General features: G+C 53.4%; 8 protein-coding genes across 8 annotated transcripts; 5 read left to right on the top strand and 3 right to left on the bottom strand.

The window, feature by feature from the left end:
* Nucleotides 1-3,168: 3,168 nt before the first annotated feature.
* On the bottom strand, nucleotides 3,169-4,812 carry J4E78_007115 (uncharacterized protein; the record flags this gene model as incomplete). Its single annotated transcript, XM_049367723.1, has 3 exons — nucleotides 3,169-4,346; nucleotides 4,469-4,492; nucleotides 4,809-4,812. The coding sequence occupies 3 exons, from the start codon at nucleotides 4,810-4,812 to the stop codon at nucleotides 3,169-3,171; spliced, it is 1,206 nt and encodes a 401-aa protein (XP_049220693.1).
* A 549-nt stretch (nucleotides 4,813-5,361) lies between these two features.
* J4E78_007114 (uncharacterized protein) lies at nucleotides 5,362-6,848 on the bottom strand (the record flags this gene model as incomplete). Its single annotated transcript, XM_049367722.1, has 4 exons — nucleotides 5,362-6,209; nucleotides 6,259-6,548; nucleotides 6,601-6,762; nucleotides 6,844-6,848. 4 exons carry the CDS (start codon nucleotides 6,846-6,848, stop codon nucleotides 5,362-5,364), a joined length of 1,305 nt encoding a protein of 434 aa, XP_049220692.1.
* A 738-nt stretch (nucleotides 6,849-7,586) lies between these two features.
* J4E78_007113 (uncharacterized protein) lies at nucleotides 7,587-10,870 on the top strand (the record flags this gene model as incomplete). Its single annotated transcript, XM_049367721.1, has 2 exons — nucleotides 7,587-7,926; nucleotides 7,980-10,870. The coding sequence occupies 2 exons, from the start codon at nucleotides 7,587-7,589 to the stop codon at nucleotides 10,868-10,870; spliced, it is 3,231 nt and encodes a 1,076-aa protein (XP_049220691.1).
* A 78-nt stretch (nucleotides 10,871-10,948) lies between these two features.
* J4E78_007112 (uncharacterized protein) lies at nucleotides 10,949-11,598 on the top strand (the record flags this gene model as incomplete). Its single annotated transcript, XM_049367720.1, has 2 exons — nucleotides 10,949-10,956; nucleotides 11,103-11,598. The coding sequence occupies 2 exons, from the start codon at nucleotides 10,949-10,951 to the stop codon at nucleotides 11,596-11,598; spliced, it is 504 nt and encodes a 167-aa protein (XP_049220690.1).
* A 303-nt stretch (nucleotides 11,599-11,901) lies between these two features.
* On the bottom strand, nucleotides 11,902-13,232 carry J4E78_007111 (uncharacterized protein; the record flags this gene model as incomplete). The annotated part of the gene is made up of 3 exons (XM_049367719.1): nucleotides 11,902-12,647; nucleotides 12,701-12,998; nucleotides 13,050-13,232. The coding sequence occupies 3 exons, from the start codon at nucleotides 13,230-13,232 to the stop codon at nucleotides 11,902-11,904; spliced, it is 1,227 nt and encodes a 408-aa protein (XP_049220689.1).
* A 543-nt stretch (nucleotides 13,233-13,775) lies between these two features.
* J4E78_007110 (uncharacterized protein) lies at nucleotides 13,776-14,999 on the top strand (the record flags this gene model as incomplete). The annotated part of the gene is made up of 3 exons (XM_049367718.1): nucleotides 13,776-13,849; nucleotides 13,903-14,100; nucleotides 14,156-14,999. 3 exons carry the CDS (start codon nucleotides 13,776-13,778, stop codon nucleotides 14,997-14,999), a joined length of 1,116 nt encoding a protein of 371 aa, XP_049220688.1.
* A 578-nt stretch (nucleotides 15,000-15,577) lies between these two features.
* On the top strand, nucleotides 15,578-16,441 carry J4E78_007109 (uncharacterized protein; the record flags this gene model as incomplete). Its single annotated transcript, XM_049367717.1, has 1 exon — nucleotides 15,578-16,441. The coding sequence occupies one exon, from the start codon at nucleotides 15,578-15,580 to the stop codon at nucleotides 16,439-16,441; it is 864 nt and encodes a 287-aa protein (XP_049220687.1).
* Nucleotides 16,442-17,044: 603 nt separating this feature from the next.
* J4E78_007108 (uncharacterized protein) lies at nucleotides 17,045-18,064 on the top strand (the record flags this gene model as incomplete). The annotated part of the gene is made up of 1 exon (XM_049367716.1): nucleotides 17,045-18,064. One exon carries the CDS (start codon nucleotides 17,045-17,047, stop codon nucleotides 18,062-18,064), a length of 1,020 nt encoding a protein of 339 aa, XP_049220686.1.
* Nucleotides 18,065-20,078: the final 2,014 nt, after the last annotated feature.

Here is a 20,078-nt window from a genome sequence, read left to right as displayed (position 1 = left end):
ATGTATAGAGGAATGTCTTGATGCAGGGCAAAGGTACTCCGCATCGGATCGGCTCTGATCCAAGGATTACATGTTTGCGTACATGCTGTCCATTCACGAAGGTCAGGTGTACGACAGGCTTTGAATAACCGAAGGAAGGCTCGAAACGCCATCTGTTTGTGTGGGCAGAAGTAGACGGTGGCCTTGGAAGCTGTGCAGTGTCTTTCGCTGGCGGAGATAGCCGTGGATTCCCTTTCCCGTGGTCCAAAAGCCGATAATGGGTGGAAGTCGAGACAGTAGCTGCATAGAAGCTTCCCACGCGGGGTATACCGTTTGGACTCGTCGTTGGCCATTTCGTACTCAGCGAGCCGGTTGAAGCAATCTTTGCGTCGTCGGTATGCGTATTCATGAACTTCATCGCCCTGGAGCTCTCTGAAGGTCTCCTGCACAGTCTTATTGAGGGACAAATTATAGATGTATTTCGATGCTGTCCGGAAGCTGAGTGCATCGACGGGCGGCAGCAGCTCAAAAATGTCCAGGATGAGCTCTGCGGGAAGTTTCGCCAGGGGGTTCGCACTGTCGGCGTGACACGTCTCGCTGGGTGCTTTCAGTGGCATCAATATGAAGTTGGGATCTGCCCTGCTACATGCGCTGCGAGATGGCCCATGAGTATTGTTATGCGTGCGTCGGTGCATAAAGTAGTCTTTTGCGGCAGCAACATTGTGTTCAAGTGGGCGTGCCGGTGCACTGTACACGATCTTGGGGCGACCGGTTGTCGTCATTCTGTGAGTTTGAGGCTAGAGCGGAATTTCTCTGTGGGTAGAGAAAAGGAAGATGGTCATATGGTGGATGAACAGTGCTCGGTTGAGGTTTGTTGGTTATAAGTACAAGAGGCGAGGCAGCAGTGTGCGCTGATGATCACGTGCGCAGATACGCCCATGGTTTGATTTAACCCCTTTGGTTGGGTCATCTTATCAAAAGTAGAGGTTCCTAGAGATGCGATACTTCTTTCTTTCGTAGAGTGTCTCCTCGCGTATAAGTTGTATGAAATGCGGGAGGTGTAGTTGGCTCGTCATCTCTGGGTCGCCTTTTATTTATCGCAGTACCGTGGAATGACGATGATTAATCCATGGGCTTACTTGCAATGGGAAGACATCTACCCGCGCATCTGTTCACTGGTATATTTTGTCAGGGAGCAGAACAAGTGAAGAGGAGATGTGCTTGTATGCCCAGGTGTAATGGGTGAATTGGTTCATCGGGGCATAGCTGTCTGTTCAGCCCAAGTCGCTTCCCTGCATCTTCTCAATACAATGAACCAATGTTTCGCGCAGCCGAGTCTTGAAACACCTTTAGCAGTCTCCTACTTCCGCGCATCAACCACCGGACGCTGCGTACTCACCATCCAACTCTCCCCTCTAACCGTCGTAATCTTCACCTCCCTAGAAGTCTCAACAGTAATCCCAGCCTCTTCCAGACGAACCACAACCCCAGCTATACAGCCCGGCTTGGCACAACTCGAAAACTGAGATGCCTTGTACGGCGCGGAATCATAGAAACTATGCTTTCGCTTGCGGCGGCGGAAAAGCGCATCCTCTATCATAGATCCGAGCATGTCGCAGACCTTTTCTTTGCTATCTACATGTGGACAGACGTACATGTTAGCGTTCTGGATGACTTTGCGGAGGGTGGACAGTATCGCGGATTTGGCGGAGAAGGAGTCGCAGTGAAGTGTACCGCCTCTGATGGGGAGACAGCCTGGCGTTGGCCACATGTAGCGGTTGCTTCCTAAAGATAGGAACATTCTTTGAGTTAGCGAGCAGTAGTCTCTCGAAGTAGTCGACTTGGTCCCTGACGTGCAGCTTGCGGCGCAAATCTTGCACGCAAGACTATTGGCGGGGCTTTCGTGGAGTTGGTGCAAATCTTCAAAGCTTAGTTGTATGTGCGGACACAGATACACTTTCGCCATCGACGCTGTACAGCGTCTTCGGTTTGTGCCTCCAATGCCATGTGTGGATGTTCCAGCTGCTTCGAAGGAGAAAACCGGGTGTAGGTCCATGCAGTAGCTGCAGAGGAGCTTGCCACGTGGAGTGTATCTGTAAAGAGCGTTATTAGAGTCCTCATACTCCGCCATCCTGTTGAAGCAGTCCTTGCGATGCTGCCATGCGTGTTCTTCAAGATCTTCAGCACCTAGTTGTAGTAAGCGCGATCGAGCATCCCTCGTGCACGTCAGACTCCGCATATACTTGCATGTCGTGCGGAAGCTGAGTAAGTCGATTGGTGCTAGGCGATCTGCGATATTCAAAATTAGCTCTGCTGGCAACCCGGGTAGATTGAATGTGTTGCTGACCTGATTCTTGCCGTTTACTTGTGGCGGCATGAAGACGAATTCGGGATCGGGTTTGTTGTGGTTGTTGCACCATGTTCCATCGTCATCGGGGTTGTGGTAATCGTAGCATCGGTCTCTTATGGCGCGATCGAGGCTGCGTCGATACATGAAGTAGTTCTTGGCGACAGAGCAGTCAATATGGTCTTGGGTCGGTACGTTATTTGAAAGGCCGGAAGCGACAGTATTCGCCATCTGAGAGATGAACTGGAGATGACTCGTCTAGGACAAGAAGGAGCAGTGCCGAGGCGAAAGTGTAAAGACATGAAGAGAGAGAGAGCGACAGAAACTCGATATTTCAGGCAGGAGCTCAGGCAGTAGCTCTCACGTGCTCGCTTCTCTCTGGACCCTGTTGAGCTGGCCGTCCCACCATATGTTCTGAGAACGATACGCTTACCATGGAATGGCAAGAGCTGCACCAAATTCCCAGTTTGCGCTCCGCATTACACACAATCCTCAACGTGAGATCGCTATTCCCCAAAGCCTTGGCCTGCTGCTCTTGTTGCGCCATGCTTGCGCGTGTGGTGTTGGTTACCACGCGTTAGATGTGTGGTGTTGAATATGGCTTTGTCAAACAGTTCAGCACGAAAGCTCAGGATTGGTCACTGAATGATGTTGTTAGCGAAGATATATGTTAAGAATTTGATAGCGAAAATAGATGCCTAGAGATCCATGACCCCATTCCCATCTAAATCAAAACGCCGGGTTACCCTAGTCCGATGTATACCCACAAACGCCGTGCCCTATAGTATCATTTTGAAGCCAACAAGTGAAACCCCTTCTTCCGCTTTCCAACAAATCTACATCTACTGATGTATCTGACTCACATGCCCCGCCTGTCCAGCACCACCCCACTCACTATCATCATCACTACCCACATCCGTCCAACTCGTAGGCGTCATAATGCCCTGCCTGTCGTTTTCGAACTCGCTGAAGCCGCCTTCGGAAAAGGCATCTGTGAACCCGCTTTCTGAACGCGCGTCGTGGTCTGTGTCGTTTTGTTCGCTGTTGGGCATGCTGAGGATGGCGATGTCGTTGGCGGGGGCGGAGGCGACGGAGCCGCTCATGGTCATGGAGCGCTCGGAGCGCGGGGTTAGGGTGCCGGTGGAGAGGTGCTCGGCGTCGTTGTCGTCGAAGAAGGGGTGGGAGGGAGTGGGTTCGCCTGCTTGCGAGGAGGTGAAGGAGTAGAAGGATTGGGCGGCCTGATCCGCGTCTTCTTGGGCGGGCTGCGCGGGCGATGGGGTCTCGGGGAGGGAGTGCTCGGGGTCGGGTGTTAGGTCGACGAGTGTGCCGGTGGTGGGTGTGGAGGGGACGTCGGCTACGATTGTAGCGGAGCTTTCGCGGGCGGCGGGTTCTTCGTAGGTGAATGGCTTGGGTGAGGGCGCTTCGTCTTCGTCGTGGTCGAAGAGTACTTGGTCGTCGGAGAAGGGGTTGGCCATGGCAGCAGCGGCAGCAGAGCCGGCGGCAAAACCAGCAGCACCGCGCTTCTTGAGGTTACCATTCGAGTTGTCCTTGCCAGTTGCCGTCGCGTTGTCCCTGAGCATGCCATCGCTGCCAACCATGTCGTCGAAGCTTCTCGTCCGATCAGCCCTGGACCGCCTGGCAGCCACCTCAGCCGTCTCAGCGCCGATCCTAGCCAGCTCGTCCAGGTCGACGGCGATACCCTCTTCCCTCGCCCGTCTGATCAGCTCATTCCTATTCCTCCTGATCAACTCCTCCCTCCGTTGCTTCCTGGCTTCGAAGTCATCGGACGATTCGCTCGGGCGGCGAGGCTGAATGTCATCGCCAAGGTTATGCAGCGCGATGGCGATCTTGCGGCGGGTTTGGTCGGCCCATTGTCTGACCTGAGGGGATTCGTAGATGGCGATACCGGCGGCGACGATAACGGACGCGGCGATTATGAGGCCTGATGTGAAGGGGTGGTTAGGACGGTGCGGCGGGGTTTGAGTGTTGCCTTGCGGAGATGCGAAGCGCGGGCCGGTGCCTGCAAGCAGGTTGGCATAGGAAAGTACAGTAGACAGTAGAGGAATACGCGACAAGAGAAATAACGTTGGATATGCTGGGGACACCGCAGCGACATGCATAAGTGGAGTTATCCGTACTCACCTTTGGCCAGTGGCGCAGGCATCTCTGCGGACTTTGTAGCAGCGGGTCAGTCCTGCTACTTAAAAAGATTCCCTGGTAGTGAGGTGGGAAATGATAATAGGGAGGAGATTCAAAGGTTTTTGACCTTGGAAGAAGCGTGTAAGGAGAGAAGGTTCGAGGGCTGTGAGCAATCGTGGTTCGTCCGGTCCTTCGCCACTTGCACAGCCGCACATGCAGGGCCCGTGGAGCTGGGGGCTCCGGGCGGCTTTTGGTGGGGTCGCCTGCCGCCAATCTTGCTGCACATCGCCCCGCACCCGTTGGACTAACTTCACAACTAGGCCCCTGGAACAGCATAATTCACTCATAGCTGCGCATATCTGGAGATTCGATGGAGTCATTATAAAGTGGGCTGAGTATCACCAAGGTCTACACGTCTACCTCATGTTGGCAAGTCACTGCACGAAAACTTTGGGTCAACTTTGAAGATTACACGCAGAAAGTATCAATTAGAATAGTCAGGTGGTTTTAACTGTATGCAGGAGCGCAAGAATAAGAGACACGCTAAGCACCAACTGCCCATGTGTAGTCCTCAACCTGAATCTAGCCCCAAGACCAATTCTGTGTTTGGACAATACCCAGTTTTCGAAACCCATGGTAAACCATCAGAAGCATGAGCTCAGACGCATGACTTCGATCATCAGCGTCATGCCAGACAGCTTGCCCCATCAAGCTAGACCGTTCGACTGGAATGTAGGAAAGATGCAAACAAGACTTTTCGAAAGAAGATGTGAAGGAAGGGAATGAAGAAATGGAAGAATGATGAAGAATGCATGCACTGAGGACCAGCCAGCGTCCCATGCAACCGTCCGTATCTGACAGGCCTTGTCAAGGCGATGAGGTTGCTCTAGAGCTCATCAGGCGTAATCTTCAGGCCGAATCACCAGCTTCTGCGGTGCATGCGAAGGGGAAGAGATCAAAAGCTCCACTGACATGCTGTCGGGTGCAGGAGTCGCTTCGTCGTCCGAGTCATCCGCAGCATCAGAGTTGGAACGTCTGGTACGCTTCAGATGAGCCATGATGATGTCTGTGAGGATGGCGGCCGTCTGCTCATCATCTTCATCGTTGCTAACCTCGTCATCATCGTCATCGTTGCGCTTTCGCTTCTTGCCAGTGTCTTGAGCTTGCTCGGGAACATCTGACTTCCGAATCCAGTCAGGCACCCACATCGTCTTCGGCATGTCCCAGACCCAGGGCTGCCCGCTGTTGGCGACACTTCGGATCGGACGACCGGGGTCACGGGTGTGCAGTTTCCTGCCATCCCAAGGCCAGACATTCAAGATCCTGTCATCGGAAATGGACCCGCAAGACAGCCACTCGTAGTCATGACCCTTCGCGCAAATGGAGTCGCGCTTGATGCTGCCAGATGGTCCGCTGTTCTTCAGATTGGAGAGGCGGATTTCTGTAATGGATACCCACATGTCGGCGCCAGATTCCGTCAACTGCTCCGGGTCGATGGTGTTGCCATACTTCTCTCGTGCTTTCTTGTGGACCCACGCAGGGATATCGACATCTCGCCAGACCTTCTTCCACTTCTTGACTTCGGCATGGCCCACCTCTTTTGTGTAGATGCAGATCTTGGACTCAACCTGGGCGTGGACTGTTACTGGTTCCAATCCTTCTGAGCTGATGCGGGCGATGCTGACACGTTGACCGATGCGCTGACTCTCGTCGTGATGAAACCCAGCCCTTCTCTTGGCATGACCTCGAAAGTGTCAGTAGATAAACATGTTAAACGACAGAACAATACTCACAAAGCTCGTTGAAAACAGATATGAAGGCAGACGGATCCTTCTTCTGGTTCCATACCAGTTGTCGTTCGATGCCTTCCCTGTGCAGATAACCGTGGACGTTGAACTTCGCTACAGGCTGGAACGCCATCCCCGCCTCCATCTTGAGCTTGTCATCGGTGCGATGCTTCGTATGCATATCGACAGGCACGTATTTACTCAATGTCGCCGAGGTCTCATAGAACGTCCTATAGAAATATGCTGGTAGCGGCGTGCCGTGACTACGAAGACGTTCTGCTAGGTCATCGAATGTGCTAGATCTTGTAAGTGTGAAGCCGACAAAGAGACACGAAAGATCACACTTACATCGTGACGGGGTCTAGGAGTACCGATTCGATGACTCTGCGTTGGTTCTCGGCAAGTTGGCCATGGAAGTCCGAATCTTCATCATCACCCTCTAGACTGGCCTCTGCAATGGCGGCTGCAGCAAGGTCGATCACGGTGGGAACAGGAGAAGACCTCGAGGACCTGTGAGACTTTGAGGACTTGTGACGCTTCGAGGATTTGCGAGACTTTGAAGCTCTGGGAGACGTTGGGGGTGTTGGAGACGTCATGATCGTATCCAAGAACGAAGTGTTGAAGCTTGATGTATGTAATGTGGGAGGTGTAGTAGGAAGACGTGAGGTGGAAGGATGATGGAATACGATTATGGGGTACCAGGAGACATATTATATATTAGTTGCAGCAATGGAACTAGTACAGATGAAAGACACCCATCTCTCACCGGGAAAGACGCGTGGTAAAGGCAGGCGGCAACGGTCTTGTCAGCGGTAAGAGAAGATGATGGGGACGCCTGGCCAATTTGATCTAAGAGACTGCGGCATTGTGTCCCAAGGTGAGAGTAACGCTGGAGGAGGATGACATAGATATCTACAATCATGCAGGCATGTAAGAATAGAGTGCTCTGATTTTGGTGGCTGATCAAATTGGGGTTACGAAAACATTGCGTTGATGGATCTCTATACGATAATGAGCAGTGGACTGTAATGGCTGCATGGCTATACCGATTCTCAAAGCTGAGCGTGATAATAGACGTTGACAGCGAAAGTTGATATGAGTGACGAATCGATGTGATGATGAGGCCTTAGTCGGGGTCAAAAGCGTGATTCGTGATGTTGGAAGATGCAGGTCAAGCTCACTGTAGGTGGCCCACCTTCCGCCAAGACCTCGGCGCGCCTGATTGGCGGTCGCAATCGCGTCTCAGCGAACGGCCACTTGCGACACGCAGCATTCCGAGGTCGCACCACCACGTTTCTAGAGATCGTGACCGGACAGCGCGTCCGACAGCTGCAATGAGTTCCTCTATAGAAACCGAGATTTTGAACAAGTACAATCTCACGACACTATACCCCGCAACCTGGCCGCAGGAGAAGGACGAAGCCGACGAAGAGGATACGTTCGACGAGCCCATACCCAAAGCCACGAAACAATCGATACGGCGGTCCAAATCACGATACTCAGTGTTAGAGCCCAGTGCAAGATTCTCGCGGCAGGTTCCGGGAGCAGAGCGCTCGAAAGATGGCGTGGAGACGTTGGTCCAGAAGGACGAACAGGACCCATTGGGCATGTACCCGAGTGTAGTGCAGGTGCTGCGGGCGAAGAACATTCAGGTCGAGGATGACATCAAGCTGCGTACGTCCCAGTCATATAGCAATACATACAAGGCCTGTCTAATGGACACACAGGCAATCGCTTCCTCTTGAGCTCCACCACCTTCTCGCCCTCCCTCTTCCTCTCCCAAGTCCACAATGAAGCCTCCACCGACTCCCTCCTCGCGGGCCTTGACTTCCTTTCCCGGTCGATCGAGAAGAAGTCGGCTTCGCTCAAAGTCCTCGTCGAATCCAACTTTGATCGCTTCGTAGGCGCGAAAGCTACAATCGACCGTGTATACAATGAGATGCGGGATCAAGGGAAGGAGCAAGTGGAAGCGCCCAACAAGGACCTACAACCTGGCACCGGCAGACCCAGGGCTCGATCAAGCTTCTCTGGCCGAAAGACAAGCGCATCTCTGACACCAGGCATGGTTGACGCGGTGCCTGCCGAGAAGAGGAAGAATGCGCTCGTCAAGGAGAGCGAATACGGTGTTCATGGTATCAAGGTCCCGCTGACTGAGGTCGCTGTCAAGGCGGAAGAAGTCTGGGGCCCGGCGCTAAACGGACGGGAGCGGGAAGAGACATTGAAGTCCATCATGGAGTCTGTGGAGCACCACCGGGGTCTGTTTGAAGTTGGGTCAGCCATTCAAGATGCCATACGCCGCAAGGACCACGAAACAATTACCGAAGAATACAAGCGCGCGAGGAAGTACGCAGACGAAACCCGATACATTGTGGAACAGGCAACGTCTAACCAAAGGCCGCTGACCGATGCCGAGATACATCAAGTCATCGTGACCGCTAGAATGTGGTCAGACGTTGAGCGACAGGTCGAGCGTTTCAAGCGCGAATCCTGGAAACGCCTGACCGCAGCGCACTTCACGCATCTACAGACTGGAACCGAGGACACCAAGTCGGACGAGTATCTGAGCATCATCTCAATCATGCTCGAGCTGGGTGTGGAGGAGAACCCCATTTGGGTGTGGTTGCTCTCACGCTATGAGCACCTCAAGTTCCAGCTCAACTCCAAGTGCCAACACTCGCTTGTTGAGATCGAGATCCTTCGTCGTCATCTGGCGAACGGCGAGAAGCCAAGCATGCGCATGCTGCAAAAGCATCTGCGATCAGTCCCTACTAGCAGCAACGTCAGCGCTGAACCTTCAAAGCTTGACACCCCGAAAGTGACGGAGTTCTGGGAACACGTGTATGCCTCCATGACGACCCTACTCTCAAATAAATCCGGGTTGCTTGCTGAACTAGTTGAATACTGGGAGATTGTCCAGTCGTTCCTCTCCGGTCGCGCGCAACGCAATCTACCAACAGGCCATCACAATCAGTCGTCTGTTCACCACCGACTCAGCAGTGAGAACAAAGCTGAGCTCGAGAGAGGCACGACCGAGCTCATCAGCATCTTGCGGGACCATCTGTTCTCGTTCTTCTCAGATCCTCCCATTGAGGACGTATCCATGCTCATGTCACCACTGCCTATGAGCCCGACACCAACCACACCAGGAACACCATTGAGCGCAGCATTGAGTCCCATGTCTGCATCAAGGTCCAGGTTCGATCCTGCGAAAGCGCCACCGCCATCACCTAGTCGCGGTGAATCTTGGGAGAAGTACGCTTTCTGGCCTCCTAACGCGAATGCGCTTTCTGGATCTCACTATCTGTCCAAGATGCTTGTCCTTATTGGCACCGCAGCCAATGAACTGGCATCGCTTCAAGTTCCTGAATCAGGAGGCAGCGGACGCATTGACGAAGCACTGCGCTTGCTCCTTGGCGGTGTACGCGAGCGTTGCATTCAAGCTGTATGTGCGGCCTGGAACACGGATGCCGAGAAGCTGAAGGTGTTGGAAGACTGGACTCGTCATGTCGACCGCAAGGATACCACGAATCTACCTCAACGTTTCCTAGCAGTACAAAGCTTTTTGCTGAACAACCTGCAAAAGATACTGTATGTTGAGGCATCGAGCAAGACCAGAGTGGACGTTGTTGTACCACCGAGCAATAAGCTGCTGCAGATGGTTAGAAGTCAGTTCGTCACCAGCTTGTACAGAACGCTCAGTGGGATGGTCGAATGTGCGGAGCGAGGTAGACAGGCCTTGGGTGCTGAGTTTGAGATCAAGAGTGATGATCTGACCATCGACGAGCAAGATGATCAGAATGGTAACGACTGGGGTAGGGTCGATGCCAACAAGAAGGTAAATACACATGTCACGCTTCCGACTATCTCCACTGACAGCTTCCAGTCCATCCGCCTCCTCCTAACCCTCGCCAACATGTCCGCCTTCCAGTCCGAAATAACGCCCCAACTCCTCACCCTCTTCGAAACCCTCTTCAGCGTCCAACTAACCGACGAAACAAACCGCATCCGTGACGTCCTCTCCCAACTCGACGCCCAGCTCTTCCGCTCCTACACAAAACCCCACGCCACAAAAATCCACTCCACAATCGAATCCGGCATCTTCAGCCCCACCTGGGCACCTCCCCCCGACGCCCGCAAAAGCGTCGCAGACCGCGACCCAAGCCCCTACGTCTTCACCGTCCTCTTGGACCTCGTCATCGTGCACACCGAGTCATCCACGACATCCGCACCCCTAACCCCACGCATCCTCCGCTCCCTATTCGAAGCCACAACAACCTCCCTCATAACGACCTTCCAATCCGCCAACCTCCCCACCATCTCCCTCCCGCAGCTCATGCAAGCAACCCTCGACGTGGAGTTCATGGCACAGACGCTCGCTTCGTACACTACAGAGAAAGCATCGCAGATCCAGACGGATATCTACCAGGTGCTGGACCAAAAGACGGATAATGCGGCGAGAGTGAGGCTGCAGGAGGAACTGGGGAGCTTGAGGGTTAGTCTCAAGAGGTTGAGGGAGGGGACGAAGGTGCAGTTTGCTTGCTTTAGGAGGGTTAAGAGGGGGACGCTTGCGGGTGGTGGGGGTGCTGGTGGGGCGGAGGAGGAGAGGAGGGGGAGGTAGGATGGGGTTTTGTTGCGGGGTGGATGGAAGGGGGAGGGAGATTGGTATGTGATAAGGGATATATTCAAATTTGTCGTCATGTCAAGGTACTGTCGTTGCGCGACGTATCCGACCTTCAAGTCGAGCATTGAACCGACGAACTTGAATGCATGTAAGTATAAAATCTGCCTTTCCGTGCCGCTTCCTTAACGATGCTTCTTACACTTTCTTCAACATCCGCTTCAGCATTAAGTATCCAAGCATCCATACACCGCACACACCCCAACATGCCACTCGCCAACACACCCACAGCATCACCCCGCGACGCCGTCGAAGCCGCCCTCGACCTCTTCTTCCGCGCGCGACACGATCCCTCAATACCACTATCCGCCTGGGACGACCTCGTCGCCACGTTCGATGAAGAACAACTTGAGCAGCTTGAGGATGCAACGAGCGTGCTGCGACGCAATTGGCCGAGGCATGTACCTTATCCTAACCTCGTTGGGTTTGTGAGGTGGCAGGTGGAGAAGGCGGAGAGGAGGGACAAGGAGCTGGATAGGAGGGAGAAGGAGGATAAAAAGAGAGAGAAGGAGAATGAGAGGAGGGAGAAGGAGGATAAGAGGAGAGAGAAGGAGGATAAGAGGAGGGAGAGGGAGGATGAGAGGAGGGAGAGGGAGGATGAGAGGAGGGAGAAGGAGGTGAGGGAGGAGGAGGAGGCTAGAGCGATGTCGGAGAACGAAGAGGAGTAATGGATATATGAGAAGATGTAGCGGGGGGATGTTAAATGAAGTTATGGATCGGACAATGCCTTTTGCGGAGGAGGGGGAGGGGTAGGGCCAGTGCATGAAGAGTCTGGGTAATCTGTGAGTGTAAATGTCTTGATAAAGCACAATTCTATCGCTTCGAAAACTCGCTGTTCTTACAACGAGGCTTATATCTACAAGTAAACGCCGCTGAATGCATCTTATCTATAAACCTCCCAAATCCGTATTCTCACTCATGCTCTCCTCTTTCCCTATCTTTAGTCTTACAAATCGTACAAATACGTCTATTCACACATCTCCGCCGCCAGACAGCGGATGTTGCTCGAAATACCTTAGTAGCGTTTGGTACAGTACCAACATGGTCCCTGATTGCACACTTGTCCAGACGGCGCGCGGACCCACGCCTCTGAACCACCCGGCTATTCCTTCTGTTTTGTATATTATTCTCAGGCCGGTCATGACGGAGGATGTGTCAAGGGTAGCGGCGCCGTGAGCTTTGAGAGTTGTGGAAGGGGAAGATGTGGAGATCGGTCTACTTTGCGTCGATTTCGTCTTAGTTGTTTGCGAGGGGGTGGAGTGTTTCGAGGCCGCGGCGGGCGAGAGTGGTGCTTTGGGTGCGGGTGGAGAGGCGGGAGACGGGCCGTTGTGTTGGGTTTGGATGCGCGTCTTGACTACGTCGAGAGGGGTTGTTATGACGCCTGCCATGCCGCCTGCGGTCGCTGCGGTTGCGATTTCTAGCGGCAGTCCAATGTTGTTTGAGCCCATGTACTTCTTGGCCCAGTCCCGCTCTTCTTCGTAAAAGGCGAATTGTAGTGCTGAGAAGGGGAGGTCGCGCCAGAGCGTGGCCTTGTAGCCGTGGAAGAGGGCGCTGTAGCCTTCCACCCTGGCTATTGTTCTCGCGGCGTCGATGGTCCCACGGTAGTTGTAGCCTGAATTGAAGTAGGGATTGTTGTAGCGGCCTTGTAATTGCAATCGAGTTTTGAGGACTTCGGAGGGGACGTATGCGGGGGCAGCAGCAAGATCAGCGAGTAGACCTAGGAGTTTGTCAGTACATGGTGGGACTGTATCGATCCTCAGGGAGGTGTACCTGCTGAGAAGTATGCGACCGAGGGCGCAACCCCATAGTCAATCATGGTCCGCTTGGTCCACTCGTATGCTCCAAAGAAGCACACAGTGCCCGAGAATGAGCCAAGAAACGCTGGCTTCACCCCTCCATACAATCCTTTCCGGAAGCCCTCTTGCCGCCATATTGTGTAGTATGTGTTGCCCATGGATGTGTACTTGGGTGGCATGTGCGGGTCGCCCTGTTGTCGCGTCTTGACCGTATCCAGCGAATGCATCAACATGTCACCCGTGGTGCCTCCTATTCCTCCTGCCAGCATTGCCTGTTTGTGATCAATTGGCATCCCTCATCTCTGCAGACTAGGCATCCTCACATGTAGGTATGGCGGCCGCGCTGCTTCCTCGTCTATCTCGTCCTCCATGGCTCCCCGCTTGGTATCCTCCATGGGCAGTTCCACTGCATGTGTTGTGCTTGGGCCATGTCTCCGGCTACCGTCGGTCAGGTTGGTGGTAGAGTCTCCGTTTGTGAAGAAGTTGGCCACGCGGGCAAGTACCATGAGCGCTTCGATGGCAGCGGTGCACTGGGACTAGATCTGTGGGTGTTGTAGTGAAGAAAGACGAGTATAGAGAAGTTTGATATGTGCAAGGGTATCTTCAAAGAGTGACGTTGCTGCCGCTGCGGCCGTGCGATGATGTTGCGTCTGGAAAATTTCGGCCAAGACCGGAGCTGCGCAGCCACATCCCTGCAAGCCCTGGCTATCAGCTATCAGAAGCACGGGGACCAGACGACGGCTTGATGCAGTTAAGGCTACCTGAGCTATACCTTCGCGAATGCCACCAAAACGACTGCAGACAACGCATCTTGCTCAGAGTCAGCGTGGTGTTGCCGCAGATCAATGTATTTTGTAGACTAAGCCCTGCAACAGTTAGCGCCCAGATGACCCACGTGAGCCCCAGCCATCGTGTTTACATCCAGAGTCTCTCTGCATCCGATCAACACCACACCGCCCCCACCTTTTTCGCCCACGACGCTTTTTCGGCCTGCATTCTTGACCCATTTTGATCGCAAGCTTTACGCGACTTGATCCATACCACTCACCATGTCCCACTCTTGGCTTCAGAGGAAGCGCAAAGCTGACTTGATCGACCTTGCGCAGAAGGCTAGACTTCCCGAGTAGGCTGGAATCGATCCTGCGCGTGTATGCGATACTAACAAGCCATTTGCAGTGCAGATGGCCTTTTGAAAGACGATCTCGTGGACCTGCTTGAGAGCCATCTCAACTCCAATGAGAGCACCTTTGCCAAACTCCCCGAGTTTAGCGACTACTACGGGCGCAATGGGTCGCCAGTAAAGCGCGAAAAGTCTTCGCCGGAACCCTTCATCACGAAGACGACGCGCCGCCGAACTCTTAACAAAGACCCCTCGTATGTCAAACTTGGATACGCGACACGCGACGCGCTGAGGCTAACGAACGCGCAGACCAGAGTCCACCCCCATCATTACACCAGAAATCCGCAGCGTTGTCGCGCGTACACCCAAGCCGAGATCCGTCTCTCGACGTGTTTCCGAGATGGTCGTTGAAGCCGAACCTAAGACCATGTCCCGTCGCGTTTCCGAGGTGGTTGCTCAAGCCGAACCCAAGGCCGTCTCTCGTCGCGTTTCCGAGCTGTACAATCAAGTGGACATTCCCGCATCGCCTGCCCAACTCGCTGAGGTCGCGGACCAGTCTTTCCAAGTGGTCCAGACAAAGGCTGTCGAGCTGTGGGACAGGACCAGGATCGATGAGCTGAAGGAGTTCGTTCGCGAAAACGCAAGCTCGGTCGCTACCATCCAAACTATCATCCTGCTTGTCGAAGCTGTAGGACTACAGTACAACACGCTCGACACCACCCCGTTATTCGCTACACCCGCCGCATTGGGCTCATACACGAGCAGCCAAGACGTTCGAGGACCAAACTTCTGGGCGCTGCTCTCAGCCGAGTGGTGGGCACCAGCTACCCTCTGGTCGCTGACGAGCTGGGTGCTACCACTGATGTTCTCCTACTTCTTCAACTTGACCCTTCGATCAAACACCTCGCGCAAGTCTTCCGAGCGCCAATACCCCGCTGACCCGCTCATCTTCAACATTGCGCGGGCAGTCCTGTCGTACAATGCCTACCGGGAAACTGTCAACATGGCATTTGCGCCAAGTGCGTGGGGCCCCTTCTCCGAGTACGCGGTCGCGCGCGTAGGAAACAATGTCCCGGGAGGATACTACGGGCTGCAAATTGGCTCGTTGGTTGGCATACTTGTTAGCCTCTACGACGCCGCGTTGAAGAAGTAGATACTTGTTGGATCAGAACTTGGAATGTGACTGGGTCTGAGGACGTGAATCTGGTGATACCTGTATGTTCATTGGCGTTTGGATATACGATACCTTCCACCCTGGCGAGCTGGACACACTTTGCATCTGGATGCGGAGTTCGAGACCGGCGTTTATCGGAATGTCTGTTTCATTGGAGCTGCTACGCTTCATCGTTACCCAATATATACCTATGTCAAAATTGGTGCCCTAACTTGATTGCCTTTGAGAAGTAGTGACCCGGGTGCAGACAAGACGCTCCAAATGCTTCAGCTGTTGGACCAGCCGCCACTGCGTGTGTGGATGAAACACGTGAAGTCGCGTGTGCTATCGATAGCTCCAAGCGCGAAAGGGCCACGCCGTCACCCCTCCGCTCCAACATCCTGCCATCCAACATCACTCTCACACGACTGCACCCACACAAACTTTACTCCAATCTACCAATTGGACAACATACAACATGTCGGCTCAGTTCATGCAAATGTTGCAGAATATGCAAGGGCGGTCAAGCCGGTATTTAGCGCAACACCTTTGAAGCTCCAATGAGTTGCTAATGTGCAATGTCAAGTACCGTGGAAGACATGATCAATTCCGATGACCAGCTCGCTGGTATGGACGGCATGGAACTTCGCGGTTGGAGCCACAACAACCCCACGGTGCCCAGTCGTGACCTCAAAGACCCAGTCGGCCAGACCCTCCTCGCTATCTTCAATCAAGAATTCGACGCACTACAAAACTACGTGGAGATGATGATCAAACAGCTCGGCGGCACCGAGGAAGCTCGCGAGACGCTCAGGAAGGATCTCTTCGCCAAACGATGGGGCCCCACGAAAACACCCATCTACAATGTACTCTTGCCAGCGCTGCACATGATGCCAAACAAGAAGCAAGAATTACTGGGCGTCGTGGAGTATCTAGCCAATGATCTCAAAGTGCCAGTCGATGGCAAGGACGTCGTGGGCAGCACCGCCCTCTTCTGGGCCATATCCACAAAACCCTACGTGCAACCCGAATTCGCGCAGATCCTCTTCGACGCTGGCGGTTCCGTCAACACGAAGAACCGCTTCGGTGCTACCCCAGGTTCAGAGATCGCCCAAGCCGACATCCACGGCGACACGAGCAAGAACGTGCAGATGCTCAAGTGGTACGTGGAGCATGGCGGTGATGTCGACAGCAAGGACACGGATGGTATGAGTATCAAGACGTTGGTCGAGATGATGAACATGAAGGTGCCGGCTATGGCTGCGGTTCTCAAGAAAGGAAGGGGACCGAGGAAAGAGGGGGATTGCACTAACTGCGGGAGGAGCCCGAAGGATGGCAAGGTCTTCTCGGCTTGTGGCAAGTGTAAAAAGGCGAGGTATTGTTCGCAGGAGTGTCAGAAGGTGGATTGGAAGGGGCATAAGAAGATTTGTAAGGCGACGTAGGGCAGGGTGGAAATGTGGTAGTGGGAGACGTGAGGAGAGACGGTACTGGAGATGAGAGTGCCGCGTGGAAGAGTTGGGTGACCATCAAAGCCGACCATGGCTAAAGTCTGGCTTCCTGGCTTCTGCAGGCGATAGGTCATGAAACCAGCTATGCATATACGGGTCGTTCACCGGCAAGACCGGCCCAAGCGGCGCTGACAGAGAAGACGAAGCAAATACAGTGTTTCGATAGCACGCGACACAAGAAGTTTTCTACGGAATGAGCGTGCGCGAAACGACTGATGCGCATTCGGCTGGTCTGGTAGTTGGCGGGACGAAATGCACGTCAGATATCCAATCGAGGTGTATACACTTTAATCGTCTTCACTTCCTCGCGGTCTCTACACTATTTCCTTCGAGCTTTTATCAAAAGCTGAATATAGTTAAAGAGTTGGGTGGGGCGCGGGGATACGCGAGCATGCATGCACGACGATTACTTGACGTCACTCGTAATACATTGACCGCCATCTCAAAAACGACCATGTCCATCTAAAGCAGTCCCTAACACAAGATCACCGTCCCCAAGAACTTACATCCCTACCAATCATCCCGTAAAAATTCAAAATGAGGCTAAATCCCAACGGCGACGCATCAACCTTCCCCAAACGCTCAGCCTTACCACACATCGCCGGCACCCCAAAAGACAACGCCTGGTTCTGGGGCGGCCACGACGAACTCGGACGCTTGAACCTCCTCACACCCCAGCGAACAGTAAAAGCCACACAAGAAAATGTCAAAACAGGAGAATCAGTCTCACTAGACCTCCCCTTGAACGTCCCCAGCCCAGCCTTCTTCGGACGAAAAGGCCTCAAACACCGCATCAAAACCATTGCCCCAGGCGCCTTCGACGATGAAGTAGCATTCAACACGCAAAGCAGTTCGCAATGGGACGGTTTCCGCCACTTTGCGCATCCAAAATATGAATGCCACTACAACGGCGTTCTCTCAGATGAAATCATGGCGGACGTAGATGATGACGGCGAAGACGGCGACGCAGCACCTGAGCGGTCACGTAAACTCGGTATCGATGCCTGGGCCAAGAAGGGTATCATTGGCCGGGGCGTCCTCCTCGACGTATACGCCTGGTCTCAGAAAACGGGGAAGGAATACGACACTTTTACCAACCACGGTATCACAGCAGACGACTTGCGTGCATGTGCTCAATCCCAAGGAACAGATTTCCAAACCGGCGACATCCTCCTCATCCGCACCGGCTGGCTCTCCACCTACACTTCCCTCTCCCCCTCCGAGAAATCTTCCCGCAGCACCCTCCCCCACGACCAACATTTCTACGCCGGTCTCGCCGCCGACGACGCCATGAAAGACTTTCTTTACGACAATTACTTCGTGGCTGCTGCGACCGATAACGCGAATTTTGAGGTATGGCCGCCGGAAAGTTTTGAGGGCAGTTTGCATGCGTGTATGTTGAGTATGTGGGGGATGCCGATTGGCGAGCTTTGGGATCTGGAGGGGTTGGCGGGGATGTGCAAGGAGAAGGGCAGGTGGGAGTTTTTGGTGGTTAGTAAACCGGTGGATGTGCCGGGGGGTGTGGGGAGTTTGCCTAATGCTGTTGCGGTTTTCTGAGGGAGAGGAGATAGGGGTGGTGCAGGTGGTGCAGGTAGTGCAGATGTTTCGATACCCGGTTTGCAGAGTTCAACGTTGGTCTTTTTGGTCCCTTCTCACGCCGAGCCTCGTCTTTGATCTGGGGAGATGACTTTTTCCGCATCTTCTAAGCACATATTGTGCGAATTTATGGTGTCTCGATTGCTTGATGATGAAAAGACAGCTAGCACATGCGTAAACATGCGATTCACGCATCTGCAAGTACGTGAACCTTACTAGCGGTGTCTATAATCTGTGTCGTGTTCTGCAAGACAAGTTCAAAACATTGTTTTCAAGGCGAAAGAAGTATACATTCTCTTACAAGGTGTTAATGTATGAAGTTTCAATAGCGCGTATGCAGCAAAACGCTCTACTCTATTGCGCGGCCGCCAAACAACAAACCTTGGAAGCTTCATCGGCGACTCCGTATCCCACAAATCCAGATTCATCAAGCTAGAACTTTCATCACTCTGTCTGGGTTCGTCTTTGTGTCCGTGGTCTACATCTCTAGCCGCGACATCGGTCTGGACTACGGCCGATCCCCTGAACTAACCCCGGATTCTACCTCCCGATCTTAGCGCTAGCCTCATACACACGGTGCGGCACATCACCGGTGCTTCTTTGAGAAGAGTATTAAGCCACAGACTAAAATGGTATTTTGAGGCTGAACATTCGAAGCTGAGGTCCTTCAAAGGTCTTTCGTGGGCGCATTCGAGTTCCATCTCAATGACCAGCCCGGACCAAGACCAGGCCCTATCGAGTCGGAGGCGTACTTCATCGTCGTTGATGGGCGCATGCATCCTCGCTGGACAATTTTCGCTCGCTTCCAGACCGTGAGAAGTGACAGTGAGCGTGTATAAAGCTGTCAAGCGCGCTGCTTTTCTGATCAACCAAACTCGCTTTTCATCCTCGCGATAACTACACTTCAGAATGGCACCTGCCCTTCGCGCCATTGCGCTTGCATTGCGAGCCGCCTCGTCGACTTGCCCGTCATCACCCACCTGTCCCCAGGACGACCAATGCTCGCTCACCTTAAATGGAGCCACTCTTCAAGTCAGCTGCGCGACTGACTACTATGGTGGCGATTTGCAGTTAGCACAGGTAAGCATGACTCCACAGTACGCTGTCTCGAACTCAACGCTCATCGTTTCTTAGACATCATCCCTGGCAAGCTGCATTCGGGTATGCTCTACGACCACAGGATGCAATGCTGCAAGCTACGTGGATGGTAACTGCTACCTCAAAAATACACTCAATGCGGCTCAGCCGAAGTATGCCATCCCTACTTTGTAATTGACTTCCAATTAACTCAGTCATTAGTGCCAACGTGATCGGGGTAGCTGTGATCTCCAGAGATGCTACAACAACGCCTACTCCAGCGCCGGATACCCCCACGCAGTGTCCTGGCAGTTTCACCTGCCCAGAAAACAATGGCTGCTCGTACACTGATGGCTCACGCACTCTGGCACTTACGTGTGGAGTTGACTTCTATGGAGGTGATTTCGCCAACCAGTACGCAGCAAGTCTCCAGGCTTGCACACAAGCTTGCGCAGGCGATGCACAGTGCGTCGCCGCTTCTTTCGTTGGTGGCAAGGGTGCTGGTACTTGCTATGTTAAGAGCACAAAGAACGGTGGTTCTTCGAATGACGGTGTTAATGGTATGTGAACTGAGCTGAGTTGCGTAACTTTTGCTGATCAACAAAAGCTGTCTACGTTGTCTCCAACACCGCGCAAACAAGCAGTTCAACGTCAAGCTCAACCCCATCGCCTTCCTCCACTGTTGAAACGACAACTGTCACCCCTCCCACTAGCACAGATGTTATGGTCAGCTCTACCTCGGTTTCGTCCAGTGCCTCAACCTCGACCGAGACCAGTACTTCGACTTCAACCCCCACCCCTACACCTACGCCTACGCCTACTCCCACCCCCACACCTACCCCGATACCTGAACCACAACCTACTTGCGGCGTCAACGGTTTCCTAAAGGGAGGAATAA

Source organism: Alternaria triticimaculans (assembly GCF_023758025.1).
Source record: "Alternaria triticimaculans strain BMP 0046 chromosome Unknown scaffold_10, whole genome shotgun sequence".
Lineage (NCBI taxonomy): Eukaryota > Fungi > Ascomycota > Dothideomycetes > Pleosporales > Pleosporaceae > Alternaria > Alternaria triticimaculans.
Note: the sequence above shows the minus strand (reverse complement) of the source record. Positions and strands in the feature narration are given on the sequence as shown.